The sequence below is a fragment of the Penicillium soppii genome, assembly GCF_028829465.1.
Source record: "Penicillium soppii strain IBT 18220 chromosome Unknown utg000002l, whole genome shotgun sequence".
NCBI lineage: Eukaryota > Fungi > Ascomycota > Eurotiomycetes > Eurotiales > Aspergillaceae > Penicillium > Penicillium soppii.
The window spans coordinates 1,056,626-1,067,958 of NW_026643232.1; the positions used below are offsets into that span (position 1 = coordinate 1,056,626).

The 11,333-nt window shown below is 48.4% G+C and overlaps 3 protein-coding genes across 3 annotated transcripts; all 3 read right to left on the reverse strand.

Moving 5' to 3' along the window:
* Nucleotides 1-1,500: 1,500 nt before the first annotated feature.
* On the reverse strand, nt 1,501-5,132 carry N7529_001731 (uncharacterized protein; the record flags this gene model as incomplete). Its single annotated transcript, XM_057237262.1, has 5 exons — nt 1,501-1,847; nt 1,896-2,597; nt 2,721-3,048; nt 3,147-5,032; nt 5,081-5,132. The coding sequence occupies 5 exons, from the start codon at nt 5,130-5,132 to the stop codon at nt 1,501-1,503; spliced, it is 3,315 nt and encodes a 1,104-aa protein (XP_057101949.1).
* Nucleotides 5,133-5,526: 394 nt separating this feature from the next.
* Nucleotides 5,527-7,337, reverse strand: N7529_001732 (uncharacterized protein; the record flags this gene model as incomplete). The annotated part of the gene is made up of 5 exons (XM_057237263.1): nt 5,527-6,476; nt 6,591-6,794; nt 6,842-6,853; nt 6,907-6,950; nt 7,006-7,337. 5 exons carry the CDS (start codon nt 7,335-7,337, stop codon nt 5,527-5,529), a joined length of 1,542 nt encoding a protein of 513 aa, XP_057101950.1.
* Nucleotides 7,338-8,677: 1,340 nt separating this feature from the next.
* On the reverse strand, nt 8,678-10,067 carry N7529_001733 (RNA-binding protein; the record flags this gene model as incomplete). The annotated part of the gene is made up of 3 exons (XM_057237264.1): nt 8,678-9,467; nt 9,553-9,696; nt 9,775-10,067. 3 exons carry the CDS (start codon nt 10,065-10,067, stop codon nt 8,678-8,680), a joined length of 1,227 nt encoding a protein of 408 aa, XP_057101951.1.
* Between the last annotated feature and the right edge of the window lie 1,266 nt (nt 10,068-11,333).

Sequence of the window (11,333 nt, forward strand, 5' to 3'; positions counted from 1 at the left end):
TTTGCACTATTGGATCATGGATCTCGGATCAGACCTTGGGAATTGAGGTATAAAAGGGGAGAAATGAACCATGAATCTTGCTTGGTGTTTGGATTTGGATATTCCCCTAGCAGACTAGGAGTTCGACGTCGTTATGCTTATGGTCTCATATGATCGGATTCATATTTCAATTCAAGTAATTCACGTCATTCAAGTCGATTGTAGTTTGTATTCTGATATTATTGTATTTTATTGCCCTGGTTCACCCTTTGCTATTTTTTCTCAAGCTTGGTGCTTTCGATCCATTTGCGACTCACTTCTCTTTCTTCTTCTTCCCCTTGAGTGTAATATCCTGTAGAGACCTCTCTGAGCGTTTCATGAGTGCTGAGATAACCTTCCAAGTCAACACCTACTGTTGTGTGTAGAAAGTCTGGAAAAAGTAGGGTTAAGGCTACTAGCTGTATCATTAGTAGACTGCCACGTGCTAACACCCTAAAGCGAGACCAGCAAGATACCTCGAAGGATATCTAGCAACATGGAAAAAGACATGAAAAAAGGCAGATGGCATGATGCTTGGAAGGACTCGCAGTTCTATATCACCATTTGCCTAATAGATCAGGCTTTCAATTATCTTCTTCGGTGTACGGCATCCTTCCATCTTTCTTATTTGCTCATTGTTTCCAAGGCTTCTCCGTCTCTTCCATCTACCTATCTGACGTGACTGCCACAAAACATGGCAAGGTCAAACACAGACAATGCTTTTTTTCTGGCGCGCTTCCTCCAATCCACCACGAGCCTGGCATCGACTGCGAGAGCCTGACACTCCTTTCTTAGTCGAGCCTACAGAAACAAGATATCTGGAGCAGCTGATCTTTCGCAAAAACCTTGTTTCTTCAAATGAGCCGTCAAATTTGGAAGATACTGAAGAGGAACTGCATGGTGAACCGGGCGATCTGAGCCCCCCAACAACACACCAAAGCAAAGCGGCGTCGGATCAGTTGACGCCCTGTCAGGTTTGCCATCCATTCTTGGCACTTCTACGGCTTTCTTGCCTAGTTTAGTTCCGTTCTATTTACTCCTAACAGCTCGCCGTTAAAACCTGTTAGGCCTTGTCCAGTCATGAAGAAAATACATTTCTTACATCCATGGAAACAGACAGATAGAAGAAATGCGTAGAATATGTATAGGAGGATGACAATAGAGCGACATTAAAGGATGTTGCCAGACTTCCTAGACGCGATATACTCTCAGTTCTACATGATGCACGCATATCGCGGATATCAGTTAATGGGAAGAACCAGAAATCAATGAAAGGAGACTCAGATTGAACAAGCATGCTATGAGGGTACGACCGATTCAGTCAGAAAATCACCATACCACGCCCAAAGCGCTCAATCTCCGGAACTCCATAATAAATGAAAATATCAACTGCACAACGAGATCAAACTCAAGCAGAAGAGCAATTTGGCAAGATTCAAATAACGAAATCTCAGCACAAGACCGACTCTTTCAAGAGAAAGATTAATAAGAAAGGACCCCGGATGGCCGACTCTGGCGATCCAAACAATCCTTCGTCTCACCTTCGATGCGATGTAGCCCACTCAGCTGGTCCTTGTACGTCTTATCAGAGACGTTAGCATCCTCCTTGGCCATCCTGAGCATATGCAGAATGACATGCTTGACGGCGATCTCTTCGGCGATCTCAGGATCGGGGTTCTCGACGTCAGTGAGCTTGATTGGGCTTGCGCGGCTGAGGTATGGGTGACTACTGTCGAATTTGGCGAACATCTGGTAGACGTGAGGGTGGTTGCCGGGTTTCTTTTCACGGATGACTCTGGGGTAGTTTGCTCCCAGGACGTCGCAGATTTCTATATGGTTTGTTAGGGATGAGGGTTTTGGGGAGGGTTTTGGCTTACTCTCCATGATCCGACGGAACGATGCGCGAGTACTCAGCAAATTGAGCTCATTTTCCACACTCTTCAACTTTGCCAAAGGGTCTTCGGTTGGCTTTTCGGTCTCACGGAGTGGTGCCAGTCGACTGTTCGCCAATGGAATCATGTTCGAAGCGCGGGCGACGAAAGGAGGCGGACTTGGAGGGGGCAGGCGATTTGCGGGCTGGGGCTGGGGATGAGACTGGGTTTGGGGCTTTGGATGATACTGATGCTGATTCTGATTTTGATTCTCGGCTTCCCGTTGTCGCAAGTTTGCATTGAACCTTTTTCTAGCTCGCTTAGACATCACAGGTGGAGGAACGGATTTGGTCACGCCTGCATACCCACGAGCTGCCTTCTTCGGCTGGAGGGGCTTTCCCGAGCGCAGAATCTGGGTACACTGCTTCTGAATTGATTCCTGTACCGGCTTTGGCGTGCTAGCTGTGACAGTAGTCGAAAAGATTGCAGAAACAACAGGGAAAGAGCCAGGGAGAACATCCTCTGACTCGATCACCATCAGCTGATACAGTGCGGTGTGCGCAGCGGTATTCTGCGCCTCTCCCAGACTACGGCATTCTCGGACAGTGCGGAAAAGCTTGTCTTTGACGGAGGTGTCACAGTGCCAAAGATTTCCGTTACTGCTGGGTCGGTACAGAGGCTGAGGCCAGGCTCGCTCCATGCAGTAGTCTAGATGCTTAATTAGCCCCAGCTCTGGTCTCATGGAGAATTACAGCAGCCAGGCCAGTAGCAAAATCAATAGAAAGGCAAAGAGATATACACAAAACAAAACTTGGAAAAAAGATCACTCACCATTCAGCATCCAGATCCAATTCCAATCAGGAGTCGTGGGCCCATCAATAGGCTGGGGAGGAACCAGCCACTCAGGATTAGTTTTTGAGATCATCTCCAAAGCCCGACGACATGCAGCGATGTTTGCTTCGGCAACGGAGCTTTGAGACGGGGCAATGACCACAGTGTGGCCCCATAGAGTGAGCTTGACCCCGATCTTTGTTAAATTCTCGCCATCACGTTTGAAGATAAACTCAGGCCTCAAACGAGCCATGATAGAGAGGACATGAAAGATGAACAGCACCTGGTGGCTCGAAAGCAGCTCCACGGCAATCTTTTCCATCTTCAACTAAGAATCAGTACGTATCAGTCCAATTCACACAAGAACGACCAGGATTAGAACCACAAGCTGGTACTAAATAGGCACCATACATGGCCATCACTTACAGGCTCAGAAGAACTCCCTGGGCTTTGGGTGTTGACTTTACTCAGCGAGTCATCGATACTGCTGTATCTGTTTGGATCCACGGCCTCACCAGGTTCCAACAGGTCGAGAGGTGGATTACCCAAGAAAACCTGGGAAAATCCTCCATTGTTGGAGGAGCCTTTGGAACTGCCAAAATTGGTTTGCTCGCGAACATCCGAAAGAGATGCCGAGTAGGGTGCAAATTGGCTCCAAACTTTTGCTGACAAGTCAGAGTCATTTCCACCCGCGACAACATTCCCCAAAGGGGCAGGAGAACATTTCTCAGGCTTCACCTCGCTCTTAGAAGCGGGGAGATGCCTAAGGAAAGGCACAGCAGGTACAATCCGCCGGCCTTTTCCTGCAATAGGCAGACCAAATGGATTCCTCTCGCGCGTAGGCTCTGAGCCCTCATATCCCTGACCTGAATACTGAGGGCCTTGACATGGGGCGGCGGGCAAGCCATGTATTACCTGCATACCAAAAGCAGACTTCTTCCTGGGCTCAGATTGGAAGTTTTCGGCTTCTGATGTAGTAGCAAAACCAAAAATAGGCTTCTTGGGGAGGTTAGGGGTAGCAGCACCAGGGACAAGCCCTGAAGTGCTGCAAGTAACAGCAGGACCAGGAATGGTCTGCTCGTTCACGTTAATGGGCTGCTGCTGAACATTATCCACGACAGTGTTGCTTAAACCATGTTCAATGGCCCAAGGTTGACCATCTTGACTTTCAGGCCAAACATAGCCGCCAGTAGCAGAAAGTCCAGGCGGAGGTACACGAGGAATCGGCTGCTGGTTCAATTTTTGGCTTGTTGAAGCAAAGCTATCCCCAACAGTGAGACTGGTCAAATCTTTGTCTTCGCCGAGGAGCTGGCTCGTAGCTTGGCGACTGGGCAACGGCTGATTGGGGCTCAAAACACGTTGCTGGGCAGCAGGAAAACCGGACGGGACTTGTCCAGCACCGAAAGGCTGCTGGTACGGCCCTGCGAAGGAATGTAGATGTGGGAACTGGCTGAGATCCCGCTGATACTTGCACACTTGATCGCCCTGGACATGGGTCAAGGGAGATCCACTGGTAATAGTCGAAGAAGACACCGCCTGCTGAAGAGGCGAAGAAGAAACATCGCCTCTCATGGGGACATCGGCCGAAGACTGCTGGGCCGTGGGCTGCTGACTCGAACCCTGATAATGCATAGACAACAATTGACCACTCTGGTCATATACCAAAGTAGAATCACGATCAAGATCCATGCTAGACAGCTGCTGACCCAAAGGAACAGCAGTCTGACTCTGGCTAGGGCTAGGCGAAAGCAAGAAGCTGGGGCCTGACACCGGCTGCCGAGAATCCTCATTTCCAGCAGCGTGATTAGGATCCATCACATACACGATTTCATAAGTCTGACCAGTATACTGCTGGCTGAAGGCCTGCTGATCCTGAACAACATAAGGAGAAGGCTGGATATAATCCGGGGCCTGGGAAAATCCAGCAGACCAGTTGTTCTGGTTATCAGCCATGCGGCCCATCAAGAGGTTCAGACCAGGCAGCGGTGCACTCTGAGGCATGACACGCATGGCATCCTGACCAAGCGGCTGCACAGAAGCAGCTCGCTGATGGCCAAGGTGCTGATTGAAGGGTTGGGCCGTGTTGGGGTCACAAGCATCCGAGAGACCAGACATGAGCTGGTGGCTCGGGGTATCGGGAGCCATGGCAGACTGAGAAGGGTGTTGGCTTCGGAGATGAGGATTTTCAGGAAGAGCAGGTTGGATGATGGGGACGTCAACAGTAGCAGGGAAAGTTGCAAACTGCTGGGTTGGTTGATGCTCGACTGCCTCGGTGATATCTCCATCTGTCTCTACTGCCAAACCGCTGGGAGCTGTCACGCTAGTAGGTAAAGTTGAACTTGACACGTCCACAGACGAACCCGAAATAGTTGTTGGGTCCGTAGTGGGCAAGGACACAACATTTGACGACATTGTCATAGATAGAAAATGAGATGCAGGAACAAAGAACACGCTAAATACGCAGAATATTGAGGGGTGGGAAGAGGAGGAAGAAAAAAGAAGAGAAAAGAGTTGGGATGGGGGAAATAATAAACAACGTGAAGCTTTTCAAATGGGGAAGGAACCCTACAACCTACAATTGCTTTGAAGTACACATACACACATTTTATTTACGATGGGTACTTAATCGTTCGGGCCTCATTCCAAGATTACATATGTAACTACTTCAATCTACTACATTCAAGATGACTGTCCAACGTGGAGAAAAATGCAATTCGAGCCATCCATTGTGATAAGAGATATTAGAAGTGGAAGCAATGATAAGTATACAGTTGCGAAGCTGGGTCTGTTCGCCGTTTACAACTCTTCATTCAACCTGAATCTCCTCCTGAATTTCCTTCTCGGTCTCTTTTCGAATCTCCTTCTGACCCTCCTTCTGGTTGTCATCTTGGACCACCTTGAGAACTTCCTTGCTAGTCCGTCGCTTTGGATTCTTCTTGGACTCCTTGCTGTGCTTCTTTTCAGAATTTGTTTTGCCATCCTTGTCGGAGTTTAGAGACAACAAACTAATGCTAGATCCCGAGACGTCTCGAGTATCAGGCTGACTAGGCTGTGAGCCATCCGTAAAACCTGAGGTTCGTCGAGACCGGACGTATCTTGCAACCCGCGCCTCGGCAGCCGCCGATGGCTTTGGGGGAGGCATGATAACAGAAGGGGTATGAGAGGGTGCTCTGGTTCCAACCGTCGGTGCAGCTTTGGTGGGGGTCAGAGATTGAATCAGCTGATTGTACTGTTCATCATCCATGCAAGCAGTGATGCTGGGTTGTCTGCTGTGCTCGAAGCTGAACCCAGTCATACTAGAAACAGGACGACTGCTGCTCGAGTTTGAGACATAATCAGGCATTGGAACATCTTCACGTGAGGGTCGGGCACCCCGTTGGCGCCATGCTGCATCATCAACGAAGGAATCCATTCCGGCCTCCATGATGTATACATCCTGCGGCTCCCATCGGGGCTCTTGAGTATAATTCCATTGTGTTGCAGGGATGGGAAAGCCACGATGAGGGGCCCAGGCATTGTAGGCTGATAAAGAACTACCACTGAAAGTGGCGGTGTTGCTGCTCGACGGGCTGGTTGGATAGGCTGCAATGGTTGCGACATGAAAATCAGGTCTTATCTTGCTCGGCGAGTGACCATGGTCATCATATTCCTTTGACATCCCGTAGGGTGATATCGCCGTCATATAACGTGGGACATTCGGCACTGGCAACCACATCTTATGGTTAGGCCACGCGATTTCGGAGTGCTCAAGAGCATCTGATAATTGAGTTAGCAATACAACTATATAAGCCACCCCTCATTCTCCCTCTCTCTGTTTCTTTCTTTCTTTTCTTCTTTCTTTCTTCTGTCTTGCTTGAATGGCAAACTTACGTATAGGGGCATGTTGGAAAGAAAACGCAAGGACATCCCTGTAGCGTTCAAAAGGAGGTGAGCGGTTTGGACGAGAAAATCCTTCTGCAATGAGAACTCGAATTCGGCCCTTGTGATCTCCTGCATCCCAAGTCCTCTGTTGAAGTATTTCGCTGTGAAAATGCGGGAAGTGGAGGGAGTCCGGATTGCCTTCTCGATTGAAATCTGGCCATGTCAGCTTTGGATATGAAGAAAGAGAGAGTATCTCATACGAATACTCAAGTCTGTCGAAGGAGTCAGTATAATCGGATCAATTTCAAAAGCGATAACCACTCACCTATGATTTGCGGCCAACCTACTCTTTGTGAGTAAATCTTGCCACTGCAAAATGTTAATTCAAGCCCACAATATCAAATGTAAAGCAGGATAAGCTCACGCAGAAAAGACACCATCAATATAGACACGAGCCTCAAAAAGGACAGTGTCTTCCGGTCCCATATTGTTTTCGATCTGGATGCTAGGACGTGGAATCTCCCAGCTGTGTACAGAGACTTGAAAAGGGCTGTCAGGGGGTTGACTCGGAATGAAGGCCGTCAGTGTCGGTAGCTGATTGAAAACGCCCTCATGATATACATTAGGGCCCAAATGAACGGCATGCAAAAAGGGGGCATGCTTGTCTTTCGTCACGAAGCACTGAGTCTTGAACTCCTGAATAGGGACCTTAGATTCCGCAGGAAACAAAAGGACGTCCCAGTTTCGGTACCGCATATTGAACGTGAAGAGGTGCAAAATTGAAAACAGTATGAGACACTTAGTTGTCACCCGGCTGGAAGGTGCATCTATTTCGGGCAGGAACATCGTGAACAAAGAAGGAACTACACAAGTCTAACGTCACTTTGGCCTCACTTTGGCGTTACTTGAAGAAATTTTACGCGATCAAGATAGTGAGAGGCTATAAAAGAGTATTAAGAGAGACTTGAAACAGACCGGTAAAAAGGGATGAGTAGGAAGGAAACTGTGTATAGAGAACATATAGAGAACGCATAGAGAACGCAATAGAAGATGATAATGCAACCCTCTAAAGAGCTTTTATCAGATACAAATACATTAAAAGATATACAAAAAGATAGCTAGAAAGATGTCTTTTTCTAAAAAATACATGGTCAGGTAGATGACAATGAAATGACGCTCTAGACCTAAAATAGCCCTAATTCTTCACACTTTACGCATGCAATATCCAACCGGGATCAACATGAGTGAAGATCACAGAAAGAAAGATCCGTCTTCAATCAAGTGTCAAATGGAGCAGATGCATTCCAATCTAAAGACTACACATGATGCCTAACCCAACCCCAAACTACAACATCTAACATCGAATCGGAACCAGCCACAAGACGATGAAGAAGGAAAATAAATAGTAAAGACCCACTAGCCGAACGCCAGCCGTACAAGAATGCAGCGACATTATTGCAGACCAGAAAGCTTTCAACGCTGAGGCGCACGAAACAGGGTGTTGTACAAGCGGAGGTCGTTCTAACAAACAAAGGGGGATCAAACAAAAAAAAAAAACATTCCTCGAAGCGAACATAATTCAATTTAGCTGCTTGAAGAAAAAAAGAAAAAAAAAGTGACACAAAGGAAATAAGGTGTAGCGTAGGGAAATGGAACTTTTCGCAGAATGCCTGCCCAAGGAGTATAAGGGAAAAGAAGCGCATGAACAATTCGGACTTCCGTTACACGCAGACAAAGACCCAGGGCGGAGAAAAAAATTCCGATAGCATAAGGGCAGAGTAGACATCGAAAAATAGTTAAAAAAGGGAGGATACGAAAGAGCGCAAAGAGGGATAAAAAAGAGAAAGAGATACATAAGAACAAGACAGATTGAAAGGGGAGAAAGCTCAGATCTTGCTAAGGTAATAGCGCTCACGTAAAAAGGAAATGCGTAGCACAGGAGACAAATGCTCATCAAGAGCTATAGCCTTGGCAGAAACCAGGGGAATCACGGATATGACACAATAGACCCATTGTTGGAATGACGCAGACAACTCCTGGTGGTGCTTTCAATCAAAGGAAACGCTTACTGGAGAGTAGTCAGCCGACCGCCTGCTTCAAATTTGATCCGGGATCGGGCTGCCAGGGTGGTGGTGATCGCTCACCTTCATAGGGGCAAAACCGCCATACCCGTGGGCCGGGGGCATGCCCATGGAGGGGTACATGGGAGGAGGCGGGGGAGCAGGGCGGTAAGGGCTGCCGGCGGGGCCGGAGTTGTTCTGGGAGCGACCCCAGGACAGACGAACGCGGGAGTTACCGATGGGGTAGCCCTGCATCTGGTTGATGGCCATCTCGGCGGCGTGGCGCTGGACGAACTGGACGAAACCGCAACCCTTTCCAGGGGGAATCTTGACGTAGGTGATTTCTCCGAAGCCCTGGAAGAACGAACGGAGCTCATCCTCGGTGACGTAGCCGGAAAGGCCACCGACGAACACAGTGGTGTTGTTGGGGTCGGTAAACTGGTTCATGGGCTGGGGAGCACCGTAGAAGGGCATGGGAGGGCCACCCATGGGAGGGTACATGCCAGCGGGGCCGGGCATACCCATGCCACCGCCGTTGCCGCCAACACCGGGACCCTTGTTCTTAGGGGTAGCGGTGGAGATGCGCATGGGGCGGTTGCCGCAGTAGACACCCTGCATCTCGGTGAGAGCACGCTGCTGGTCGTTCTCATCGGAGAAGCGAACGAAGCCGTAACCGCGGGACATGCCGGAGATGGGGTCGGTCATGATCTTGGCGGACTTGCACGAGGGGAAGCGGCTCTGGAAGAGGGAGACGAGAACGTATTCGTTAACCTCAGGGCCGAGGTCACCAACGAAGATGGAGTACTCGGGGCCACGGTCATCACGGCTGGAGAACAGAAGTCTTATTAGTACTATAACGAGACAAAACAAAAAACAAAGGCCATCAAGGATAACCCAAAGTTATAGCTTACCTGCGATCAGCCAGACCGCCGCCGGTAGCCCAGTTGAGCTTGAAGACACGGTTGGTGTTGGGCATAGGAGTGCCGTTCAGGGAAAGGGCCTTGGCAGCGGCGGCAGGGGAGGCGAAGTCGACGAAGCAGTAGCCAGCATTGCTCCTACTACCAACATTAGAAACAATCTTCCAAGCGATAATTCACGCCAAAGAAAAAGACCAAACAAGGACAGTGTCTTACCCAGAGAACTTGTCACGGATCATCTTGACGTTGACCTGCTCACCCATCTGGAACCAAAGGTTGCGGATGAAGTTCTCATCAATCCAGGGCTCGAGCTCACCCATCCAGAGGGTGGTCTTGCCATCGGCGCCCTGCTGGGGACCGGAGGCGGAGTTGGCATCACCAGGGACGGGGCCCTGGAACTGAGCGGCGGAGGGATCAGCCTGGCCAGTCATGTTGGTGTCAACGGGAGCCGGAGCGCCAGCGGCGGCGGGGTCCTGTTGAGGGAAGTTTTCGAAGTTGTTGTAAGACATTGCAAAGCTCAAAGTTCGAAAGTCGACGTAAGAATATAGAAAGGCTGAACGACTAGAACTTTCGTGGAGTCGTTAAAGAAAGACCGGCGTGAGATCAAGTTCGTAACGAAGCCAGGCAAAGACGTTAAAGCTTGCTAAATAAATAACGGATTAGAACTTTTTTGAAGCGAAAATGTAAAAGGCGAACCGAGATATACGCAGCGAAAGCGAAAGTGATTGATCAAACGAAGCGAAGCAAATGAGAACAAAAAGTGAATGGGGAGACCAAGCGATTGCTTTTGCGCAAATAGGAATTTCAGCCTCAAGCCGGGAATCGGGAATCGCCAAGACCAGAGCTTCGGGTAGCAACGAGAGAAGCGAATATTGAAAAGTGGATCAAACGGAGACGGAGGACGAAGAGAATATGGAATTTGCGCGCGACGAAAATGGCTCATTTCCATTTGGTGGATCATGCGCCGGCCGTTTCCGTCTTCAAAGTCCAAATGCGACCGCCCAATCCGTCCATTCCCATATCCATATCGAGGCGCGACCGGTAGAAAATCGAGACACCAAAGCACTGGTCAAGGCGAAGTCGAGTATAATCATAGAGGCATAAAATCATGTAAAGAAGCGAGAGATGATATGTTGCACTTCGAGTGTTCCCAGGGTTTTGCGCGGTATAATGATGAAAGAGGCTGATAATGCGAAATAGCAGAACTCACCTAGATATGATGATATCTAACGAAAAACTGGAAATGCGCGAGGCAAACAAAAAAAGTATTGCAACAAGGGAAAGCAGAACTCCCAACAAGAAAAAATCGAAACCGAAATCTTATCCGAACAATAAGGAAAAGAGAGGGGAAGTAGAGGGGAAGAAGAAAATGAAGAATTGAAATCTCATGAGGGAGGGGAAGTGGGAAACGAGTTACGTGACCAGGTATGGTGGTATTGGTATTTCGGGTATTGGTATTTTTACAAGTAATATAAGATTACCCAACGTTATTTGTTTTTATATTGTCCATAGCTATATAACTTGCATGGTTATGTAGTTATCGTATGAGTTAATAGTAACTAATAGTATGAATAGCAGTATAGTAGTCATGTATTTAGGCAGGTAGTAACAATAACCACCCAATTTATTTCTAACCTACTGCACCTTACCTCGAACTTAATCCCTTTTAAGCCCCATGTAAGTACATGTTGATATATTGCTTAATACCCCCGGAATTCCTGTCAAATGCACTGCATCAATATGCGGGGCTTGCTGGATTCTCCGTCCAGGATCCC